This window comes from Chenopodium quinoa, unplaced genomic scaffold, assembly GCF_001683475.1.
Source record: "Chenopodium quinoa cultivar QQ74 unplaced genomic scaffold, ASM168347v1, whole genome shotgun sequence".
NCBI lineage: Eukaryota > Viridiplantae > Streptophyta > Magnoliopsida > Caryophyllales > Amaranthaceae > Chenopodium > Chenopodium quinoa.
The window spans coordinates 1,138,753-1,165,003 of NW_018743175.1; the positions used below are offsets into that span (position 1 = coordinate 1,138,753).

General features: G+C 39.6%; 2 protein-coding genes across 2 annotated transcripts; both read right to left on the minus strand.

Annotated features, from left to right (window-relative positions):
- Window positions 1-3,368: 3,368 nt before the first annotated feature.
- Window positions 3,369-4,916, minus strand: LOC110732813 (protein MAIN-LIKE 1-like). The gene is made up of 2 exons (XM_021912817.1): window positions 3,570-4,916; window positions 3,369-3,491 (listed from the first exon to the last, which is right to left on the minus strand). The coding sequence occupies exons 1-2, from the start codon at window positions 4,914-4,916 to the stop codon at window positions 3,369-3,371; spliced, it is 1,470 nt and encodes a 489-aa protein (XP_021768509.1).
- Window positions 4,917-6,832: 1,916 nt separating this feature from the next.
- On the minus strand, window positions 6,833-8,860 carry LOC110732339 (metalloendoproteinase 1-MMP-like). Its single transcript, XM_021912267.1, has one exon. It carries the CDS (start codon window positions 8,053-8,055, stop codon window positions 6,931-6,933), a length of 1,125 nt encoding a protein of 374 aa, XP_021767959.1. The 5' UTR covers window positions 8,056-8,860; the 3' UTR covers window positions 6,833-6,930.
- Between the last annotated feature and the right edge of the window lie 17,391 nt (window positions 8,861-26,251).

Genomic DNA, 26,251 nt, shown 5'->3' on the forward strand with positions numbered 1-26,251 from the left:
TGATTGTGGGCGGTTGTGGGTGGATTTTGGGTTAGGGTGGTGGTGATTGGTGGATGTGGTAAAACGGTGGTGGTGGTTGGTGGATGTGGTAATTCGTGGGTTAGGGTGGGTCTGGGTTAGGTCGGTTCAGGGTTAGGGTTGGGATGCGTGGGTTAGGGTGGGTCTGGGTAAAGGGTGGGTGGGTCTGGGATAGGGGTAGCGTGGTTAGGGTGGGTTTGGGTTAAGGGGTTAGGTGGGTGTGGGTCTGGGTAAAGGGGTTAGGGTGGGTCTGGGTAAAGAAGTTAGGGTGGGTGCGGGTCTGGGTTAGGGGTGGCGTGGTTAGGGTGGGTTTGGGTTAAGGGGTGGGGTGGTTAGTTAGTGGTTAGGGTGGGGTGGTTTGGTGGGTGGGGGCTGGGTGTGTGGTTAGGGTGGGGGGCAGGGGGTGGTGGGGCTGGTGGTGGTGTGGGTGGGTAGGGGGTAGTCAGGGGGGCAGGTGGTAGGGGGTGGATTTTTTTTATTTTTTTTTATTCAATTTTCCGACGGAAATTTCCGTCAGAATATTCCCCTTCCGACGGAATATTCCGTCGGAATCCACTTCAGCTCCGACGGAAAATTCCGTCGGAACTTTGCGACGGAATTTCGGTTAAAGTCAAAACCAGCTTCGATAGAACGTATTCAGTCGGAAAAGTGGCTTCCGACGGACCTCGGAAAACGTCGAATTTCCGACAAGGGCTGTTCCGAGAGACATTTTTCGACAAAATTCCATCGGAAGGCCGTTTTCCGACAGATTTTACCTGTTTCCGACAGAAAAAGTCCGTCGGAATTCAGCTGTTTACTTGTAGTGTGTGATCGGTATGGATTCCACTTACAAGACCAACCGATACGGGATGCCGTTCTTTAAGATAGTAGGTGTGACACCGACAAATAAGAATTTCCTCGTCGGTTACGTGTTCATGCGCAACGAGTGCACGACAAGTTATCGATGGGTTTTGCAGAGACTGAGATACTTGATTGGGTATGATAGGGAACCGTCGGCTTTTTTGACAGACCGTGAGCTTGGGTTATGTGCAGCATTGAGAGAAGTGTTTCCAGGGACCCCGCACTTACTATGTCGATGGCACATTAACAAAGATGTGGAGGCTCGGGTCACTGATATGTTCAAAAACAAGAAGATCGATGTGAGTTTCAAAAACGGGAATGGAAACGTATCATGGATGCTGCAACCGAGGTGGATTATAATGCTGTTGTACAAACAATGAAAGGTCGATGGGCAAGTTATCCAGCGGTGATACAATATGTAGAGAGAACATGGCTTTGTCATAAAACCAAGTTTGTGACATTTTGGACAAACCAAGTTCTGCATTTTGGCAACACCAGCACTTGCAGAGTTGAGAGCCAACATTCGGCCGTGAAGATGTGGTTTGAATCTTCAACAGGTTCGTTGTTTGGACTTTGCTATAGTTATTGATTAATATTAATATTTTTATTGTTATGATTATTATTTTTTTTGTTATGATTATTATGATTTTTTTTTTGTGATTATTATTATTATGATTATGATTATGATTATGATTATGATTATGATTATTATTATTATTATTATTATCATTATTATTATTGTTGTTGTTGTTGTTGTTGTTGTTGTTGTTGTTGTTGTTGTTGTTGTTGTTGTTATTATTATAATTATTGTTATTGTTATTTTTATTATCACTCCTGACGGTTTTTTTGTAATGTGCAGGTTCTTTGGATACCGTATGGGTCTGAGTTCATTGCCACATTGGTAATCAGATCATCGCAATTCGTAATGGTTTGGAGGCGTCTAGGTCGAAGATTGGTCAGAAGTACTGGCAATTGCCACTGTCACGTATTAACGGCAAGGTGTCTCAGCATTGTTTGAAGGTTCTCGACGACGAGACGAAAAGGATGAGGGAGATGAGTTATCAGGTGTATGAGCGATGTGGATGTGCAATTCATGTGACCCACGGTTTGCCGTGTGCTTGCCAGATACATGATTCTCTAACTGCCAAGACAGGCTTGTATACTAGGAAAATTCACCCGTTCTAGAAGACCTTGGTTATCGGTGATGGTGATGATATACCGGTGTTCGGTAATGACTTAACCGAGGACGCCACACATTTTCGTTCTTTGGTGGATGAGGTAATCGGTAGTGATCCTGCTATTCTTCGAAATGTATCTCGCATCATTGAGGAAGAGCTGCATCCGGATCATTTAAACCTTGGAGATCCTGTTGTAAACCACAACGTTCATGGTCGACGAAGGAACAATGACTCAAGACGTGATCCTTCTTATTTCGAACATGTCAACCGTCGAAACACTCAACGTGGTCCGCAACAAACAGGTAAGATTGGCTATTTTGATTTTCACGTATTTCATCGTTTACTGTAATAATAGCTGAACACTAATTTCGTGCAGAAGATCCATGTGACATCAGCCAAAGTCGGTATCGACACTTGCTTCCAGGACCGATATTGCCTTACATCATAGGATGGAAGGATGTCATTGGCGATGATAACTGCGACTTTCGTTGTGTGGCCGACTTCTTCTTCGGTGACCAAGGGCAATGGTATGACGCTCGGGAAACAATAGCTAACAAGGTCCTCGGTTATCCAATCCTGTACGAAAGGATTTACGGGATTGGAAGGCTTGGGATGAATGTGGAGCGTACTCGATAGGACGGTGGGGCGGTTGATTCCCGTCATTGGATGATTGCAATTCAAGATTTATTTCCTATTGCTACTTGGTTCAACACAATAGTTATTATTCTTGGTGTAGGCTAAGTACCAACCTGCTACTACCCATGCCTCACGATCTTGCCGTTGCGGGCACGAAGGGCAGTCACGGCACCTGCCCGAGAGTTTGTGATTGCTACAGTTGAGGGCTCACATTTTATCTGTATTGATCTTGCACCAGATTCACCACTTCCCCCGATTGCAGGTTGGTGGACCGAGCATCACGAGCCAAGTGTTGACGGTTGGGATCAGCGTTATGCAGTTAGACGGAACATGTGGGATGCGTTAATTAGATAGCAAACTCATTTATGTACATTCATTTATGATGAACAGTTGTAGATATGTAATATGTAAATCAAGAAACGTAATTAAAAAGGCACATGCCGAACATAAAGTAAATAATATTTTTTGTTATTAACATTTTTGTTATTAACTCATTAACATAAACTAATAATAATAACAACAACAACAACAATAATAATAATAATAATAATAATAATAATAATAATAATAATAATAACAATAATAATAATAATAATAATAATAATAATAATAATAATAATCAATAAACTAACGAAGTGCGTACAAGTACTGTAAAACAATCATTGTAAGCTAATATAAAACTAAAAGACAAGTACTTCACAACCCCATCATCGCCTTCCAGTCAGCTATCAACTGCTCAGTCATTGCCCTTGTTTCACGCTTCATGCTGGGATACTCATCCAATGATCTCCGGTGAATCTCCAAGGACCGACCCATCCACTGCAAGTAACAGAACAACATATTAGTTCCAGAAATTACATAGTGGTATTTATAGTTTAATAAAAGAAAACTACTTACATAGTCCGTGTTAGTCCTCTCAGGAAGTCTGCTACTCCCATCTGATGACCCACCAAGAGAAAGACGAGGACGAGAAAATCGGTACAGCCACTGCATGTAACCAGGAGCGACCGTAGGACCTCCACCACCGAGTCTGGTGAGGGCACCTAAAACAATACTGAAAGACGAGCCAGGGACAAACCAAGTCCACATCACAGATGTCATCTCGGTCGAAAAGTCAACCCGATACATCTTCAAGTTTGTCGGTCTCTTGGCCTTCTCAGGCCTGATAATGGTCCGCGGAATCTCCTGCACGAATCCAAGCTGTCGAACCACTCGATCAGGCATGTATGGCTCAATGATGCTCCGGTACTGGATGCAACCAATGAATGGAGTGGCTGGTACGCGTCGAGCGGGATCAACTCCGTACGGTAGCCAGTTAACCTCATTGTCGGTCAGCTGATCCAATCGAGCACGAAAAGCGAGGAGGCGCTCCATGATCTTGTTCCGGCATTCCGATCCCACATCCCAAGCACACGCACGAGGAATACTAATCTCCCTCGTCAAGGTACCCTTCTGAGGCCGGAAGCACGGAAAGTACTCGTAGATCCACGCCTGTAGAAGCATGAGACAACCAGCGATTGAATCGGCATCTTTTCTTGATTCCGTACCCAACTGGCGATACAAATATGCCAGAGCAGCTGAACCCCAAGAGTAGTCACTAATCTGCAGATCCTCAACAACAAGCTCGTTGAGGAAGGAAGGATGAGTGCGGTTACCACTCTTATCCAAAAACAGACATCCGCCCAGTACTAACCACATGTAGGCACTGTAATGGACACTGAAGGGCCTCTGCTCCTCCAAGGTCGAGTCCATAATCCTCTCGGTCAGCACCCCACTACCCTGCCAAATGGTCTTCGTACCGCACTTCTCGTTCAGCTCTTCCGCAGTCATGTCCAGGGTAACCTGGCACGCGTCCCGTATGACGTCCGTGCTAGGAGTAGTGGAGACCATGGAACCATCAACACGAAGCCCAAGAATATGGTACACATCGTGCAGCATGATCGTGATCTCCCCACATGGCATATGAAAGGTGTTCGTATCTGGCTGCCATCTCTCAACAAACACAGAAATCAACGGCCAGTCAAAACGCCTGAACATGATCCCTGGTAAGTGAGACAGACCACTACCGTCAATCAGCTCCAAATGCTCCTGTGCAAGACGACCTCGCCAGGTAACCAATGCAGAACACAACTGTGTCCTGCTCAGACAGCGCAAAACATTACGCTCCTGCCCGCCCCAAATATATGAAGCCACGTGACCACCAAAACTGGGGATAACAGTACCATCCTCAGGATCACCAGGCATCAGCTGCTGCACTACCTATGTCTCTGCTGAGTTGGTGGAAGGCTGACTCGCTTGACTGCTACTCACATATCTCCCTTGCTAACCCCTATGCACCGTATGATAATCAACTGGGTCGTACTCTTCATCTCTATCAGCCTAACTTGCCCGCTCATTGTCCTCCTCGTCAGATGTCGACACATGGCCCGACGAGTACATGGGAGGGGGCTCCCTTGCGATTGATGCTCCCCCGACCAAGTACCAGCAGACACATATTGCTGCTCAGGATGATACGGTGCCCCCGTATTTACCGAACGACCCGACTCCCTCCTAATAGGCGCATTCAAACGTCTTGATACTGCATGACGAGGACCCGAACCCTCAATCTACATTAAATAAATACAAAATCAAATATCAGTAATAATTACAAATATAACTATGATATTAAAGTTGAACAACTAATATTCAAATTCAAAAAATTAATTTCAAAACAATAATAAACCAAATCAAATAAACAATAATAACAACATTACCAGGGATCAATAATAACTACTAATAATTTGAAAACAATAATAAACCAAATCAAAACAATAATAAACCACAAAATCGGCAACATTACAACACAACAACAACAACAACAACAACAACAACAACAATAATAACAATGGTAATAACAACAACAATAATAATTTCAATCAATTTTTTATAAAATTTGAATCACGAAAAAATTACATAACAACAATACATAACAATAACAATAAAAAAAAATATTTTAGTAAAAAAAAAAATACATATCAATAATCACAAGGAAAAAAAATTCCAAATTTAATAAAAAACATAATACATAACAATTATACATAACAATAACTATAAAAAAAAATTAAATTGTATTAATCAAAAAAAAATTACAAAATTAATAAAAAACATGTACATAACAATAATACATAATAATAACAATAAAAAAAATAAAATTATATTACTCAAAGAAAAAATACGACAAACAAAAAAAAAAATTCGAAAACCCAGACTTCGGCTTGAAAAATCCAGAAGTCTGGGGGAACTTCCGGAAATTTCAGGCTGATGTGGCACTTCCGCTTGAAATTTCCGAAAGTTCCCCAGACATCTGGATTTTTCAGGCGGAAGTCTCCACGATTTTTTTTTAATTCAAAAAAACTAAAACCACAACCATACTTGCTCGCCGCCACTGACGCCGCCCCCACGACCACCGTATGTCAGCCTTATGCGTCGCCGGTCCGCCATAGCCGGATTCAACCTTGGATGGGTGGTGTTCGTTGGTGTTTGTGTGATTTTCAAATGTTGGGGTTTTTTGTTAAAAAAAATTTTTGATTTTTTTATTTGAATTTCTGACTTTTTTTTTTAGAGTGAGAAAATTTTAGAGAGAGATTATGTTGTGGTTGTGAAATGACTTGTAAGTTTCGTAAGTTAGTTTCACGAGTATTTATATATGAAAGGCAAATAAGGAAATTCAAGTAAAAAATGCGAGCGTCACCCTGTAATGCGATCGACGTTTAACAACACCCTAATTCATTCATTTTTATATAAAATGAAAATGACACTTGTCTAACTTGGTTATAATTTTCAAAGTAAAAAAATCTTGAATCAACATGCATGAAATTAAACATTAGTTGAATTGTTATTTGACTCATTCCAAGTTACTAAATGGAGTAAATAACAAAGAACGCGAATGGATGATTATTGATCCTTGGCATGAACTCATAGAATGAAATATATGCAAGAAAATTACTATACTGTATAAATATGTTCTCGTAAAAAATCAATTTCAAGAAAAAGAATGAACTCCTATCTCTTTCTTATGTACTTTAATTTATATAACATACCAATGAAATTGAAAAATTCTATACTCCAAAATCTGTAACAACTAAATGAGCAACCAACATCAACTAACCCACGTATAAAAATTAATTAAAAAATTAATATTCACATTCGATCCTCTAAAATATACCAAGTATAAGTATGTTTTTTTGTTTTTTTGTTTTTGTTTTTTTTTGAAAAGGCCCTAAAAATAAATGAGTTGAGCTAAGCTAAGAACAATAGTCCAAAGCCACCACGTCGAAAACCCGAAACCTTTCCTATAGCCACCACCAGCACCGCTGTTAGAAGTTTCCCTATCGGATTCTAACAACGACCCGTAATTAAAATTCGGGTTAGACCCGTACAAAGCTTGAATCCCTTCAACATCATCGACACGTAGGTCAACTTTCCGACTCCGTGGTCTTAAACTCGGGTACATAATAGCATCACTAACAGAAGAATGGGCTAACCCAAGCACGTGACCTATCTCGTGCGTTGCCACTGATTCCAAATCAATGGCTACATTTGATCTTTCCCTTCCAAAATCAACGGCCCACGTTTCAGCTGAATCTAAATGAAGTCTTCCATTCTCAGGTGAAAAAGCATGTGCTAAAACTCCGAGTTCGCCATCGAACGGCTCTCCGTCACCGTGATCACCACTATGAAAACCGATACGAACATCGGCCGTTCGATAGTTTTGTGCCTCCGTAAAATTTACGGGGATAACCTCGGACCACCGCGTAAAGGCGCGTGAGAACACCGCCTTGATTTCTTCCGGTGAGATGTAGTCTATCATATGGTCCGGTGAAAAAGCGTATGTCAAAGTCATAGGAGAGTTATGAGTCCACCGTGGACGGCCGTTAAAGTAGGCGTAACGACGAGTTTCGTGTAGGTGGGTGATGGTGGTGGTGTTATGGCGAAGGTGCGAGTCGCCAAGGCCGCAACGTGGGGCCATGATGAGGTCAATAGTCTCAGTGTCGAGTTTTCCGGTGGGAGGTAGACCGAGGTTTTTTTGATAAGTTAAGATTGCAGATTCGAGGTCGGAGTCAAAGTCGTCGGAAAAGTTTCCCGGCGCCGGCGCCGGGAGGTAGCCGAAGCGGTTGAGGTAGGTCTTGAGATCACATATCCCGGTTACGTGGCTGCCCTTCTCGAGGTTGGCAAACTTCGCGAAGTTCCCCCACGGGGTGGAGGAAGAGTTAAAGGCGGCCGCGACAACGGAGGAGGTGGTGGTGTCATTGAAGTTTAGGATAGATGGTTGAGGGAAAGTTCTGGCGGGAAAGGCTGAAGGTAGTTGTAATAGAAAGAGCAAAAAGGGTAATAGAAAGTGCATGGCTAAAAAATGAACAAATAAAAATAGAAAAGTTAGTTATGTTGGGAGTTGAGCCTTCAAAATCTAAATAAATTGTTTGGGTTTATTTATAAACAAGTAAAAAAATTGGACAATAAATTAAAAAAAAATTGAGAGTAATATAAGAGAAGAATGTGGGGAGGGTGGAAGCAACCATTTGGAGTTTGAAGGAGAGAGAAAGTTTGGAAGATTCTGCCGTGCTTTGAATAACATTTCAAATAATGGGGATTAAGCAAAGTTTGATAATCTAATGAACATTGGGTGGGTGAACAAACTACTATTTGCAATTTTGTTTAATCCACTTCTTTTTACTTGCTTTATGTTGCTTTTGTGTAGTATTAGCTTTATGTCAACGTTACATCTTTAATCACTATTCATTCATTAACATCGAGATGAAACAAATTGTCAAAAAAAAAAAAAAGTCGAGATCAAATCGATAAATTAAACATGATAGGTTAAATTTTTAGGTTTAATTAAGGCGGATCAGGTAGTTATGTTTAATAAATTCAGTTCAAATATATTAAAGTGAATAGATCACACCCTAACTACATACGAATAATAGTACTATACAGAGTATGTATATATTAACAATAAATCGCAAATAAAGTTGGTAATGTAATGAACGTTGAATAATAGAATGGCCGGGATGATGAACTCATGAAATTACTAATTTACGGAGTATGTTTTAAAGTTTTTAATATTGGTTCTTCTAAAATTGTATGCTATAGCATATGTGTCAAATTGGAATAAGTATAAGAATTAGTAAATAATTAAACAAATATTAGTTTAATATTGTTACATCTGACTCTGTTTATTGTTGACCAAAATTATTAAAAGAATGACGTTGACAAATTCTAAGCCTTATTAGAATTATTGGAACATATATACATTGGGGGGTTAAGAAGACTTTTGTAAGAGGGTTTAAAATTTAGGTGTAGGGTTTAGTTTAGACTTGTCAAACACGAAAATTTCATTGGTCTAAGAAGGGGTATGCCTTTTTGAAGGCTAACGGAATGTCCGAAAAAGTTGTGAAACGCTAAACATCGCCCGCAATTTACCATATAAAGCCTACAAATATGATATGATTTGACCATTATGCCCATTTTCTAAAATTGAAATAATCTCGGTGTAAAAAATGTGGAGCTGTACTGGCTCGCCGGGGGAGACCGGAGGGCAGGCCGGAGATGCGGGGGACGCCGGAGGTACGTCGTCGTCGACGGAAAACGAGGTAAGTCACCGTTAAAATTCACGGTTTACCGTCGGAGTGGCTCCGGCGCCTAGGATGGACGCCCAAACCGTAGCCTGGACGTCCAAGCCAGACGCCAGAACCACCAGAGTGGCGTCCAGCCCAGACGCCCAGACCACCAGACTGGCGTCCTGGGCAGGCGCCACTCCACTGGGTGAGGCGGCCCTGCCAGGCGCCAGTCCAGTGGCTGTGGCAGCCCTGGCAGACGCCACCCTTATAAATTTAATTTTTTTTTTCTTTTTTGATTTTGTTGTTGTTTTTTATTTAATTTTTTTAAAAAAAAAAATCGAAAATGATTTTTTAAAAAAATTCGAAATGGGTTTTTTTTAAATTAAATTTGAAAATTCGAAATAGGTTTTTTTAAAATTAAATTTGAAAATTCGAAATGGTATATTTTTAAATTTAGTTTGAAAATTCGAATTGGGTTTTTATAAAAATTAAGTTTGATTATATATAATTATGCTTTTTTGTGTGTTAATTCTGTGTAAATATAGAAATTAAATGTATTATCGGTTAAATGAATTTATTGTAATATATAATTGATGCAGGAATATGGTGGAGACGGAAATGATTACAGTGGGATATTTGGACATGATGGTCCATTCGAAGAAGCTCAACAGGCGATTGATTGGGCAAAACAGGTTGCAATTGCAGCTGGATTTTGCTTGGTAGTAGTAACTCATAAATCTCAACGGGATGATAGAATGGATCGCATTTTGAGATGTGACCGTTATCGCAAAAGAGAAGAAAGAGATTTTCGTACAGCCACTCGGTTTGATACAAAGCGAAAAGGTTGTGGGTGTGAGTTCAGAGTAAAGGTTCGACAACTACGGAGTCGTGACGGTTGGGAAGTGATTGGTTACTCTAAATGGGGGTATCACAACCATGAGATGATAGTATATGAAGAGGGTCATCGACAACTGAGCGGCTTAAGTCCTGTTGCGAAACTAGTTGTGAAAGAAATGAGTGATGCTCAAGTGAAGCCTGCTAAAATATTAGCATCTGTGTTAGAGAAATTTCCAGAAGACCATCCAAACCGAAGACACATCTACAACGTCAGACAGCAACTCAGGTTTGAACGGTCAGAGGGAAGGAACCCTATACAGCAGCTGCTACACCAGGCACAATCACGTGGTTACCTGTTCTGGTTTGATTCTGATGAAGATACAACGGAGGTGACTCATCTTTTCCTTGTGCATCCTGATTGTGCTGATATGATCAAGTCTTGGCCATTTGTGATTTTGATCGACTCAACGTACAAGACAAACAAGTACAAGTTCCCACTGGTTGAGATGGTTGGGATGGCTCCAACGAACCAGAACTTTCTGATTGGTCATGCAATCATCAAGGATGAGACGGCTCCAAGTTATTATTGGGTGTTGGAGAAGCTGAGAAACTACATCGGGCCTAATGTTCATCCAGCAGCCATCGTCAGCGACTGTGAGGGAGGTCTCTTTGCCCCCATAGCAGAGCTGTTTCCCGAATCGAACCACTTATTGTGCACATGGCACATCAACAACTGCGTGAAAGTGAAAGCCTACAACCTTTTCAAGAAGAATTTGGAAATGGCAGAGAGATTGGTGAATGGTAAGTGGCGGAAGATCCTACAGGCTACCACAGAGGAAGCGTATGAGCGAGCATTGGCTAACTTCAGGGATTCGTACCAGTGGTGTCCGGCACTGGTGGACTATGTGATGCATTAATGGGTCCCTCACAGGGAAAAGTTTGTCAAATATTGGACAAACCAGGTACTTCATTTTGGGAACACTACAACATGTAGAGTTGAGAGCGCTCATAGAGCTACCAAGGACTGGATTGATTCATCGACCGCTGCTTTGGATACACTGTTCGCTAGACTGAACAAGTCAATTGAAACTCAGAAGAACGACATCAGGAACTCTCTAGAGGACTCCAGACGACGACATGGTACGATGTATAGCCATTTTATATTTAAGATTCTCCATGGTCGTGTGTCGCACTACTGCTTGGGGTTGATTCTCATTGAGCTGAACAGGGTGAGGGACTTGGCTGACGAAGTGTATGCTCGGTGTGGGTGTACTATTTCAGTAACTCATGGATTACCTTGCGCATGCACCATTCACCGCGTTATTACAGAAGAAAGGGCGTCGTTACATGTTGATCAGGTCCATTCATTCTGGAGGACGCTTGTTATTGGTGAGCATGTAGACAATCAAACGGCCGACCGTGAACAGGAGGAGTTGGAGCAGTTCCGTTCGATGTACGACCGAGTGTCCTCCAGCCATCCTTCTATTATTCGTGACGCTACTCATGTACTTCATGACATGTTCCACCCGTCTAACTTAGATTATGAGGAACCCGAAGGAGTTGACCGTCCTCGAGGTCGACAACGGCGGAACAGGAGTGCGTTTGAGTATATCCGTGGTCTTGGTCGTGGTCGTTCTCGTGGTCGGACATCGTCATCTAGTCGTAGTCAATCTTCATCGTCTGTGAATATGCCCCTGAGAACTGGTACGTTTTGGTTGTTTTTATTGCACATAGTTTTAAAGTGTTACTCCTGCCTTCTTAACTGTCTATAATTATATGGTGAATAGGAAGAAACGATGTTGATCAGTTTCCGTACAAGGAAAGGATACCTGCGATCATCATGTCATACTTGGAAGGGTGGAATGATGTAATCGGAGATGGTAACTGCGGATTCCGGGTCGTGGCTGATGTTTTTCAAATGGGCGAAGACAACTACGGTTTGGTGCGGGAGTTGATGTACAGCGAAATTGCCTCTAACCGAAATGTTTATCGTCATGTGTACCAGGATGACTTGGATGGCGCTCTGCGGCGTATCCGGTGGGGAGGTGGACCTTGCGGCGAAAATCATTATTTTGACGCGCCCCTAGATCTGTTTGCCGTTGCAAACATTTACAAATGCGCAGTCATGCATTTCGGCCTGGGAGTGCATAGTCAAGCTTATTATCATGTTTACATTCTTTATTTACATTTGTACGTTGCTCTTTTAATGAGAACATTAATATTTACATTCTTTATTTACATTTGTACAAATGCGCAGTCATGCATTTCGGCTTGCGAGCGTAGAGGGTTGGGATGCGCTATATCGTGACCGGATCCACGAATGGAACACCCTAGCTGCATTTTAGTTTTTCATGTTTACATTCTTTATTTGTAATATTATTTGTACGTTGCTCTTTTAATGAGAACATTAATATTTTATATTGTATTGCTTACTGCATTCTATATGTTGCATGGGTAAGTTGCGCGGATCCACGAACGGTTATATCAAAATTTAAAAACAGCACTGATAATATGTTTAAGTTGGAAGCTTAAAGAACAATCTAAAATGTTACAATTTTACAACATAATGTCCAACATAATGCTCTATAAATAAAATACAATAACCATCAGTAATCCCTCCTCGACGACGACTCCCACTGCGCAAGGGTGTGTTCCAGACTATCAACGACAGCTCTCCCTGTTGCACTCATGCCGTCCTTCTCAAGAGAGAGTTTCTGTACGTCCTGCATTATCTTTCCCATCCACTGCATACAACAAAAAACAGAAGATGAAATACAATAACAACATATAAAACTTAATTAAAAGACAATGATAAATATAATAAAAGACATACCGCTTCCGTGGCAGTAGGCGGTGGCACATAATCATCATCGCTGTGGTCGAGATCTGCGATCAACCTCGGGTGCGAATACCGGTTGAACCATTCCATGTAGTAATGGTCACACATGGGAGTAACCCCAGAGGGCGGCCGCTGCAACTCCGCAGTCCATAAGCGGGCCACCATCGGAAACTGGTCCCACGTCCCGGTCATGATATCCGGCCATTGCACGACGTAGTCCCTCGACGATGCAGGTCGGACCGCCTTCATCGGGCATGCCGGGGGAGGAGGGACAACTTGGACAAATCCAAGCTGGCGAAGACAACGCTGGGGCATGTACGCCTCGACGATCTCACGATACTGAATGAGTCCCGTGTACAGGGTCCTGGGTACCCTAACACTAGGGTTCGGGCCGAAAGGCATCCAGTTCACCTGTACAATAACAACATATACAATTTAATAACATGAATATAATATGTGCAAATAATAAAATGTAAACTCTATAAATAAACGTTACCTCTAAGGGGGACAGCCTGTCCAGCAATAACCGTATCGATCGGAGGCGGTCAACGGACTTCTTCTCTGAGCGCGGACTCCACGCACAAGCACGCGGCATCCCCTCATCAATAGGAACTGGGTCACGATGTGGTCGCAATGCAGGAAAGTACTCGTATATCCAGGTCTGCAATAGAGTCAGACACCCAGTGATACCTGCCGCGTCAGCCCGACTCGCAAATCCTAGTTGGCGATACAAATACGCCAACGTAGCCGATCCCCAGGAAAACTGGCCTACACTGTCGGGGTCACACGCCTCTACTATGTCGCGTGGCCTAAGCTTGTTTCCGCCGCTCTTATCCGGAAACAAGGTACATCCGAGGAGTAGAAAAACATAAGCACTCAGCTGTGCGTCGGGCGTCCTACGTGCACTGGGGTACAAACACCGCTGCAACACGGATGCGATCTTCACACCTCCGTGTTCCCAAACACCTAGCGCCTCGGTGTACAGTGCAGCCCTGTCCACCGCCAACAACTCCGCCAGCGAATCTGCCTGATCCGCATCAGCCACAGCACAAAGTCGTTTACCCTCAACACGAATCCCCAGAATGGCCTCGACGTCATGTAACATGATCATCATCTCACCGAACGGAAGGTGGAAAGAGTTTGTATCCGGCTGCCATCGCTCAATGAAAGCCGTGATCAGCGTACTGTCAATCTTATCGTGCATGGTGGCAGGAACGTGATTCACCCCAGTGCCCTCCAGTCGCTCGAACATCTCGCTCTCCGCCGGCCAGGCCTCAGCCCATGTACGCAAAAAGCTACAAGTCTTTTCCCGGGTATGACATTTCAACAACCCCGTAACTGAAGGCCTCTCCTGGTCCTCCCAAATACGGGCAGCTATGTGTCCTAGAAAGCTAGGAATCACACTCCCGTCAACAGGCCCACCGGGCACCTCACTCCTAACAACCCAAGAATCATTACCGGCCCTCGACCGTTTCCTGCTTGCCCCAGATACAGTGGACGCAGATGATGTGCCAGATCTACTAACAAACCTACCACCCCTACCCTTACGCACCTCCACCATATGCGTCTCGTACATGTCATCAACCCTCTGACTGAATGGACCGTAATCATCATACGGTCCACTGCCATCGTCCACATCCTCATCCTCATCTGTGCCCTCCTCCTGCTCCTCCTCCTGGTCACCCTCCTCAGCATCATCATCGTCATCGTCATCCTCATCCCGACGGTGGATCCGTTCTCTACGAGCTGAGGCCAAAATACCACGGGATCTGACATGTCTATGCCCCGACCTCTCCACTGAATAACTTCTACTAAGAAGCTCTATATTCTTCCCCGCACCATGACGACCCAGTGAATTCTACACAAAAATTTTAAAATATATAAACATACAAAAATTTATACGATAAATAATCATCATCGCAAATCAAATAAACTAAAAACATACAAATAATTGTAAACAAAATATAAACGTAGAAAAAATACAACGAAATTGAAAAAATTTATTAAAATAAACAACAAAATATAAAAACAATTCAAAAATATATTACACAAAAAAAAAAAAAAAAATTAAAAACAGTTTTTTAAAAAAATATAAAAAAAGGGGGGGGGCGCCCTGGCTGGACGCCCAGCCAGCGGTGGTGGCGCCAGCTGCAGACGCCGCCACCAGTTGGCTGGCGCCTGGGCTGGACGCCACAGCCACGGCTGCGGCGCCTTCAAAAAACGCCACAACCGTGGCTCTGGCGTCCAGCCCAGGCGCCAGCCAACTGGTGGCGGCGTCTGCAGCTGGCGCCACCACCGCTGGCTGGGCGTCCAGCCAGGGCGCCCCACCGCCGTCACGGCGGTTTTTCCCTTTTTTTTTTTAACAAAATGTACCTTTCCTCCTTGGGACATCCTTCCCTCCGCCGCCAATTCATTGCCTTGCCGCCTCGACATTGCCGTTATTTGAAATTTTTTTTTTTAGAGAGGTTGAAAGAAGATGAGCAATGAGAGTGTGAGTGAGTGATGAGAGTGTGAGTGTTTTTTTTAAGGTCAAGGGCAATTTTGGCAAACCAAGTGAATTTTGTGGGCTTTATGTAGTAATTTGTGGGCGATGTTTAACAAATCCCAAAAAGTTTGGTATTTTTAGAGGAAGATGGGATCACCGAGTCAATAGGCATGAATTTGATTGATTTTTTCTAAACGTACATGTAAATTTCCTAGATGTTGTTTGTTGATAGTTTGTATCTTATTACTCGCATGAATAGGAGAAACTTCCGAGGGATGTTCTAATTTTTGCATCTACTCTTACTTGGCTCATATTAAAAGCTAGAGATGAAAATTTAGAAAAAATTAGATCTCTCTTCATCCTTAAATATACATAGATCAGATCTTGTGTAGTTTTCGTAGTTTGTATCGGATAGGTTTAAGTTTACACAATTTTTTGTATGCGACCTGCTATACCGTGCGGCAGGGGTTACTCGATTTGCCGAGGTTACTCAAGTTACTCGGTCAGGGGTTACTTGAGTTACTCCTGACCGAGTAACCTCTCAAGTAACCCTTGACCGAGTAACCACTCGAGTAATCCATGATCGAACCCCTCAAGTAACCTCACAAGTAACCCCTGACTGAATCCTCAAGTAACCCCTGACCGAATTCCTTAAGTAACCCCTGACCGAATTACTCGAGTAACCTTCGACCGAGTAACTCGAGTAACTCATGACCGAGTAACCCCTCGAGTAACCCCTAACCGAGTAACTTGAATAACCCTTGACTGAGTAACTCGAGTAACCCCTGACCGAGTAACCCCTCAAGTAACCATTGACTAAGTGAACCCCTCGAATAACCCCTCAAGTAACTCCTGACCGAGTAACTTGAGTAACCCCTAACTGAATAACTCGGGTAACCCCTAACAAAATAACTCGGGTAACCCCTGCCACACGGTGTGGCCTGCTGCACCAAAAAGTTGTTGTTAAGTTTATTTTTTCTAGTGTACATACTTTAAATTTAGTAATAGTATTGGATACGTTAAGTTTAGTTTTTCTAATTACATAGAGAGATACACCTTTGAAAAATTAATAATATATATGGGTTAATAAGCTCTAATAAAGATTAATAAGTGATCGATATAGTCATATAAAAACTCAATTTACAACAAATATATATAAGTTTTAATAATGTCTAATACGAGGCAAGTTGTGAAAAGTTTGTTTAATTTCAATTAAATTCAAATTAGTGAAAAATCATATTCATATAATATATATGGATTCTTTCTCGAGCTTTCAGGCAAGACATATCTATCGGGAAGAAAATCGGGCAGCAGATTATGTTGCTTCTCTCGACTATTCAACTTCGATTCATCAAGATATAGATCCGTTTCTAGATATATAGTAAATTATCTTATTTTTTATTTCTTGATAGATTAGGTCACGGTCTTGCGAGAAGACGTACCTAATCTCCTTCATATATCTTACTTTTCATTAAAAAAAAATAAAAAAAAATAAAAAAAAATATGTCATTACTAGTAAATAAGCTTTCCATTTTTTTAAAAAAGGATTGCATTTGACTTGTATGATCAGAGTGATTTGTCATCATACCATTGTTGTGATTGTAAATTTAATGACAAAAATGTCTTAAAATGATGAATGATTCTTTTTATACGAAGTAGTATTTCACATCATGACTAGTCAACAATTTCAACAAATCTAATATCAGAGTTAATTTGTTTTGAGCTTTTTACCATTAATTACTTACTAATACAATTTTTTATTACTTCAAATACAATACTAAAAATACGGAGTTAAAAACTTCGACAATATAATTTTTTATTATATACTACTCGTATATTATTATAGAGTGGATAGAAACAAAGAGTGTATTGTTAATAAGTTGTTAGTTGGCAATCTTGGCATATAGTGTTGTTAAATCAATTAATCATCATGCATGTCGTCAAAGTCTAGCTCTTGCACTTTTCAGCTACCAAAATCTACCAGTAACAAGTGTTTAATGTGCATTTAATCTAATCATATACTAATTGATTTAATTTTTGGGACATATAATCTAATCGGTGGATCACCTGTTTATATTTCATGTAATTATGTAACTATCAATTTATTATTGTTGCAAGTTGAAACCATAAAAAGACCTGAAAGAATCAAAGAAAAAAAAAATTTGGCGGCTCTTGTCTTTGTGGATATATTTTTCACTTTTATTCTACGGAACTAATCAATATATCTACATTTAATTTGTATGCGTCTCTTTCAGTCAACAATATTATATTAGATAGAAAAAGTCTAGTTATTTGGTTTTATTGGTGATGTACGTGTAAGAAAATTCTATTAAAAAAAAATTATTATTATTGGTCAGAAAAATTACCTAATTAACTTAACTACTCTTCTTAAGTCTCAATTATATTATTCAAATTAGTTATATGCGTGTGTTTACTTTAATAATAAATAGTTCGTATCTATCTATTAATCTATACTTAAAGCAAATACTTCCATGACACTTGTTATTACCTTGTGAAAAAAATTTCTGCCCTTTTCGCTTCTCACTTTTTTTTTTTTTTGTGCAAAATCTTTAAGTAAACTATTTATACCTTATGTATTTACTTTCCAGTTTGACAATCATATTCCATATATACCCAAATGAAATATTTTTTGAATATCTTTTATAAACTTTATATTTTGTAATATTATTGTCAAAAATATTTAACAACCGTGCATTGTACGAGATTTTAACCTAGTAAAATTATAAAATGAATCTATATTCATATCTGATGTAATTTTATTTCTAGATGCATATTGGTAATGTCTTCATCAGGAGGCCAGGCCACTTCTTCAATTTGTGAGATCAAGAGTTTTAAATTACGGGTCAAAATCAACAAGTCAAAATAATTCTCATTTAGCTATTAAAAATATACATCCTCCATTTTTTTTTTATAGTTGCAACAGTTTGGTTTTTACACTATTCATGTATTTCACTTTAACTAACTTTGATGATTTATACCTAAGCAAAAATATAGTCATGTGAGATCTTGTTAGATTCGTCTCGATTTATACTATTTTAATATCAAATGTTTATAATTTTTACATATTGGTTATTTAAGATATTAACGATTGAAATCATGCATCGATAAGCGTGAAAAAAGAAGTGTTGCAACTAAAAAAAAAACAAACAGAGGAAGTATAATCCATATCATTTACTTTTTCCATTTTATGAATAGTGCATAAGTTAAAGTGTTGCAACTTGCAAATAAAAGATTCCACTATTCAGCGTTTCGTTTTGAATAGTTTTATCTTTTAAAGTTATTTGAAAAATATAGTCATATTGATTCTTGCATGAAATCTATCTAAATTATACTTTTATAAATACGTCGTATATAAAATAATTAAATTTTTATTTATTGATGATTAAATATATTAACAGTTAAAACAATGCAACCGCAAAATAAACTGTGTTGCAATTAAATAGAAATAAATGAAGTATATATTTATATTTGAGAACAAAAGTCGACTCTCGTAGTCTCATGGAAGCAAATTTTTACTATAGCTAGTAAATTACAGTGTTCGATATAACGTATTCCTTATGTTTCAAAATTATAGAGCATAATTTTTATTTTTTGGATTAAATTAACTCGTGAAATTCAATTTTTGTTCTCGAATAATGTTTACCATGCATCCATGCAAACCTAGCTAATACGTAATATTCATAATTTTTTTTACTTCATTCATCTTCTATTCAGAATATAAACAATTCGCGAGCTTATAGATTATGAGAAACTGAATCGATAATGAAGTAATACTTAATAAGTAATGGTGTACTAATGATACAAGTTAATCGAAAGAAGAAGGTTTGGAGCAAGATAAGCTAAAGTAACTCATCTCAACACGAAAATGAATCAGTTCCCTATACTCTAAGAATATGTTGGCAAGTATTACATCAAATTACTAATCTTAACAATTAAAAGCTTAGATTGACAAGTAAGAGATATGAGCTTCAAGTTAAGCATTTCATTTTTTGGACTGATCAGAGCCGTTGAATCTCCAGCTAAATTTGGTGATCTGATGCATTTCAAGTTGAGCCTCTTTCAATAAGCTATCTTATTCTGACCAAAGTAACATGTGGTGTTGTAGATGTGGATCAGTCTAAAGAAAGATTTGGGCCATAAACTCGTATATATTACAATGGCAAGCCCATTGGATTTTGCACATGAAATGTGAAAGCAAGTGTGATAGTAATAATGTAAGTATAATCAAACCAAAATTGGGCCAAAAGAGTTTTTTTTTTTCTTTTTTGGGGGATTGTGCTCTATCATTTGAGATAGCTCATATTTACAAATTATTGCAAAAATATTTGGAATCAATTCTCATCACCTGCTCTTGTAGCTCTTTATACATAAAAAAAAAAAAGTGTAAATCAATGCAAATGAACAAAGTATTATAAGAAAATTTGTCAAAATGTACATATTAAATTCGAGTTTTTGTGAGAAAAGAGAAATTTTTAAAAAACAAAATGGCAAGAAACTATCTTTTAAGACATTTTTCTTACAAGAAGGTACCTCTCATCCAATTCTGGCAATTGACCCAAACTTTCGAGCATTGACCATCACGTGCGGGTCACATTACTTCGCCAAGACCCATTTTCTCACCCTTTCCCCCATTTTCTACTATTCTCCTGTCCCTAAATCTACATCTTCCCTCTCATGGGCCGCCCTTATTGTCGTCCTCATTAAATTCATATTCCGTTTTGTTCTTTATTATCATAATATTAGCTTTTTTTATATATACTTCTTATATTAGATTCAAATTTGTGCATCGACAAGTTCCTCTTCTATGATATAGTATCAATCAATTATTAACACATGTACGAAATATTACTAAAACATGTGTATATGTACAATTTCAACTACAATACAATGCAATGTCGAAAAAAATATACACAATTAAAAACGTATGATTCCAATCCAAAGATTATCATTAAAAAAACACAATACTTCTTCCATGACATATTATCAATCAATTAATAACATGCATACTGATAGAGTATAAAACATATTTTTGGGCGTCAACCATAAGCTTAGCTTTTGGTTGAATTGGTCCACTAATATGATATCAGAGCCAGCGTGACACAAAGGTCACGAGTTCAAATTTCATCCACCCTTACTTTCAAGTGGGATATTTTGCGCAGGGTATGAGGAGGGCCCATGCTGCATCCATACTTCAAGCCCAACGGGCTCACATGTGAGGGGGCGTGATATAGTATAAAACAGATTACTAGGCCTCAATCATAAGCTTAAACTTTTGGTTGAGTTGGTCCACTAACATATACGAAAACTCTATAACTAATACTAAAGTAATTACCGTTGACATCATCACTATCTACGTGGCAACTTCTTATAATATATTTTCCCTCCAAAACTATTATTGACATCATTTTTATTTTATTTTCAAAAAAAAAAACTTTTTTAAGGTAAAGCTAATATTTGAAATAAATGATTAATTATACATTTTTCTAAAAGTTTTTATAACTAAATTGACTAAATACAAAATTTCTATTCCTATTAAGTAACAATAACTGACATCTGGTCTCTTTCACATTCTTTTTTCCTCCTACATAGGTATTTTTTAAAAACAATAAGCTACAATTTATTAATGATTGTAATTTTGTAGAGTTTGGATTTTTCACTCTATTAGTTCTTCAAATTTTCTACAATAAATAAAATACAAACATTGACATTTTAATTTTTTTTTTATTATAGCTATAAAGTTCATTAGAATATTTAACATCATGTCCTTCATTTTAGCTTAATTAATCTAACGAGAGGGATCACGATTTGTTATGTTTTGCCTAAAATATTTATATTACACACTTAAAATTAAATTTTTTATTATTAAAACTATGCACCGCACGGGATTAACCTAGTTACTAATATATGAGTATATGTACAAATTTCAACAACACACTATCGTGCCAAATAGTGTCTAAAGATTGTTATAAAAATATTATCGAAAACAACTTTGACCATTGAAGGACCAACGTTTTTCATGAATTTATATATACTTGGAGTCTAGATCGATGCTCCTACTACCATTACTTATTTACTTGCATGCATACGGCCAAAGTAAACATCAAGTTCAATTTTGTCTTCTCTACTGCCATCAAAATATAATACTCAGTGAATAAATAAAACAAAAAAGATTTGTCTCAAAATCTGTATGAGATACGTATGTAACTACTTACAAACAAGATTATAATATCTTGACAAAAAATTAAATGCAAGTAAAAACTAAAGTAGGGTTTATGTGATAGTGAGGTTGTGTGAAAAGTGTCCCATACTTCAAGTACAATGATTCGATGACGAGAGGAAAAAGACACAGACACAAATTATTCTAGAATAAGGTTGATATGTCTCATACTTCATGTATGTATTAGACTAATTTATGGACGTCAAAATCATCTTACTTACCCTTTAGAAACTATCCATAGCCCTATTAACAAACTCACTGTCAAAAAAAAAAAAAAAAAAAAAAAAAACTCACCTTTGTATCCAAACTTACTTTAGAAAATTTTAAGAGTTGAGTTACCTAATGAAAAAACATTTAAAAGTTATACTCCATGTCATTTTCATTCACTACCTTAATTTCGTCAGCGATAAAATATATGCTTTTTTTAATACAAGTACTCTAAAAAAAAAATCACTAGTATTTCGTCATATATATGAATTCATCTTACAAAAAAATTAATTCAATAATATTATGATCTATTAATTGAGGCTCAACTTTAATTTAATCTTGAAAATGGTTTAAATACTTTAGTGTAGGGTACAATGTACATTGTGCAAGAGTTTTGTTGACAATTATAGAGCATTTGTTGATAAGTATATTAGGTGACTCGTACTTCGTAGCTTTGTCCGCCCGATCGGGCGGACATTGCCCGGTCTGACCGGGCGGAAGAAGAAGAGGTGCCTGGCAAATTCGTTGAAGAAGCTGCTCTCGCGCCCGACCGGGCGAGCCTTCGCCCGACCGGGCGAGCCTTCGCCCGACCGGGCGAGCCTTCGCCCGATCGGGCAGACCTTGCCCGGTCTGACCGGGCGGTGGGGGTTGGATACGTTGAAGCATTCGTATGGAGTCTTCTTCTCGCGCCCGATCGGGCAGACCTTGCCCGGTCTGACCGGGCGGAGAAGGAAAAATACGGAACGCGGATTTTGCGGTTTTAGGTTATCTTATTTTATTATCTTTTTGCCCAAGTATCTTTTAATTAGGGATTAATATAAAACCTCCCTAAAATCAGTATTAGGGTTAAGAGAGACAGAGTGAGAGCCGTTCTTGAGAAATACAAGAATCATCTTTGTAATCTTTGCAGTTTATAGTGAAATCATTCGATCTCGGTGCCCGTGGACGTAGCTATCACATCGATAGTGAACCACGTAAATTCTTGGTGTTGTTCTTATTGTTTGCATTGAATTTCTTTATTGTTTTCTTGTTTGTTTACGACCTTTGCTTCCGCTGTCGCACAACAATTGGTATCAGAGCCAGGTTCAATCCTTGGAGAGTTTCTTGAAGATAACAATGGCAGGAGATTCAACAATAAGAATTGAGAAGTTTACCGGGAAAAATAGTTTCGGGCTATGGCAAATTAAGATGAAGGCTCTGTTAAAACAACAGCAGATATGGCGTCCGTTGGCTCCAAAGAGTACTACTTCGGAGTCAGGAGACGGACCGACTGACTCGCAGTTAGAAGTTATGGAAGAGAAGGCACACTCTACCATATTACTTAGTCTTGATGATCAAATCATCACGGAGGTGGCTGATCAGGAAACGGCGGCTGGATTGTGGCTGAAGCTGGAGTCATTGTATATGACTAAGTCGTTGACCAACAAATTATTACTGAAACAGCGGTTGTTTAGCCTCCGGATGCAGTCAGGTACTTCCTTACGGGAACATCTAGAAAAACTTAACTCTATTTTGCTTGATTTACGTAATTTAGATGTTAAAATTGATGATGAGGATGTTGCGTTGATTTTACTTGTATCTCTACCGTCTAGCTTTGAGAATTTTGTAGAGTCTTTTGTTGTTGGTAAGGATTCTATAACCTTAGAAGAAGTGAAGGCAGCACTTCATACTAGGGAACTCAGAATGAAAGCTACGAGTGATAATGGGGATAATGGTAGTGGGTTATTTGTTAAGTCCGGAAAGTCTAAAAAGAATAAGGGGTTTAACAAGGGGAACAATGCTGGGTCGGGTGCTGGAAACGGCAAGGATGGATCTAGTAAAACTACTACTAAAACATGTTATTACTGTAAAGAACCGGGTCACTTTAGGAATAATTGTCCGGTGAGGAAAAACAAGTCCCAGGCTGCTGTAGTTGAAGAGAAACCGAATGAGAGCTATAATTCAGAGGAAGATTTAGCATTAGTCAGTTCTGCTAGGTCTGATGATTTATCTGATAACTGGGTTCTAGATTCGGGGTGTTCGTTCCATATGTGTCCACGTCGAGATTGGTTTGATACATATGAACCTCGCAATGGGGGTATGGTTATAGTCGGTAACAATGCTCCATGTAAGGTCACAGGTATTGGTTCCATGAGGTTGAGGACTGTTGATGGGCGGAGGTTAACTTTGACTAATGTACGGCATGTTCCTGCTTTAGGAAAGAATCTGATTTCATTGGGTACCCTGGATGACTTGGGGTACAATGGTGTGTTTTCAGATGGGGAGTTGTGTATTTTCAGAGGTTCTGAGTTGGTACTTAAGGGTATCAAAAGGAACACCCTCTATGTTTTTGAGGGTGTTACACTGCCTAGTTCTGCGGTTTGCGCATCTGTATCTCACCAGGAGATGACTAAGATTTGGCACATGAGGCTTGGTCATATGGGGGAGAAGGGGATGCAGCTATTGTCCAAGAGGGGTCTTCTATCCGGGGTCAAGGTTGCCAACCTTGAATTTTGTGAGCATTGTGTGTTTGGTAAGAAACACAGGTCAAAGTTCAGCAAGGGTGCTCACATTACTGATGCAGTGCTCGATTACATCCATTCAGATTGCTGGGGTCCATCTAGAGTTGAAGGTATGGGAGGTTACCACTATTTTGTGTCATTTGTTGATGACAAGTCCCGATACACATGGCTTAGGTTGCTTAAGTCAAAGGATGAGGCCTTCAAAGTTTTCAAGCAATGGAAAGCTTTGGTGGAAAATCGACAAGGAAGGAAGATCAAGAAGCTACGAACGGACAATGGGCTAGAGTTTTGCAAAGACGAGTTTAATCAGTTCTGTGCAGATGAGGGTATAGGTCGGCATCATACTGTCAGGAAGACACCACAGCAGAACGGTGTAGCAGAACGGGTTAATCAGACACTGCTAGAGAGAGTTCGATGCATGCTCTCTAATGCAGGGCTTGGGAGGAGGTACTGGAGTGAAGCTGTGTTAACAGCTTGTTATGTCATTAATAGGGGTCCTCATTCTGGAATTGATTCCAAAATTCCGTTTGAGATCTGGAGTGGTAAGTTGCCTAATTTTTCGAATTTGAAGATTTTTGGTTGTGTTGCTTATTATCATGTTATTGAGGGTAAGCTGGATCCACGAGCCAAGAAGGGGTGTTTTGTTGGGTACGGGGATGGTGTGAAGGGGTTTAGAATTTTTTCACCTTCGGAGGGTCGGGTCATTCTTAGTAGGGATGTTACTTTCGATGAAAACACCATGTATTCAATTAAAAATGCAGAGATTTCAGATTTGAGAAGGGAAGGAGACAATTTATTACAGACAGATGGGGTACTTGAGGTACATCAGTCTACCATTGCTGATTTACCTCGGGTACAATATATTGATGATGATGCTGATGTTCCAGTGCCGGGTACTCCTGAACCTGAGATTACTCCTACTCATTCTAACTCTGGGGATGAGGTGGAGCAATCTAATCAGGGGTCATCTAGTCAACCTGACACCATTCTTGAGATGCCTAAACGAGTTATCAAGAAGCCTGTTAGATTGATTGAAGAGATGGAGGGAAGAAATTGCTGTGTTGATGCGATGACAGGTTATGCATTGAGTGTAGCTGATGATGTAGAGTCATTTGAACCTGCCACATATAAACAAGCAATTAGTTGTAGTGAGTCTGCGCAATGGCTTGCCGCAATGGGTGAAGAGATGCAGTCTCTTTACAAGAACAGAGTGTGGGAACTGGTAAAGGTACCGGAAGGGAGGAAGCTTGTGGGTTGTAAATGGATTTACAAGAAGAAAGAAGGGTTGTCGGAAACTGAGCAAATACGTTTTAAGGCTAGGCTAGTTGCTAAGGGGTTCAGTCAGGTAGAAGGGGTTGATTTTGTTGAGATATTCTCACCTGTGGTTCGACATACTTCTATCCGTGTGTTATTGTCAATTGTAGCACATTTTGATCTTGAGCTGGAGCAGTTGGATGTTAAAACGGCTTTCCTTCATGGCGTTTTGGAGGAGGAGATTCTGATGAAGCAGCCCGAAGGATTCGAAGTTCCTGGAAAGGAACACTATGCCTGCAGATTGCTAAAGTCATTGTATGGACTTAAGCAATCCCCCCGACAGTGGTACAAAAGGTTTGATTCTTTTATGGTTTCACAAGGTTTTGACAGGAATTCATATGATTGCTGTGTGTATCATAGTAAGCTGGATAATGGTTCCATGATTTATCTTTTGTTATATGTTGATGACATGTTGGTTGCCACAAAGAATAAATCTGATATTGCTAGATTAAAGGAGATGCTTAACTCGGAGTTTGACATGAAAGACTTGGGTGCAGCTAGGAAGATTTTGGGTATGGAGATCTACAGGGATCGGGCTAGAGGTAAGCTTTTCTTGACTCAG

Excerpts from the sequence above, each read along its gene's own strand:
- LOC110732813 (XM_021912817.1), bottom strand. The coding sequence starts at position 4,916 with ATGCCTGGTGATCCTGAGGATGGTACTGTTATCCCCAGTTTTGGTGGT. Across the intron at positions 3,492-3,569 it reads AGAGGACTAACACGGACTAT|TGGATGGGTCGGTCCTTGGA; the intron begins GTAAGTAGTTTT and ends TGTTACTTGCAG.
- LOC110732339 (XM_021912267.1), bottom strand. The coding sequence starts at position 8,055 with ATGCACTTTCTATTACCCTTTTTGCTCTTTCTATTACAACTACCTTCA.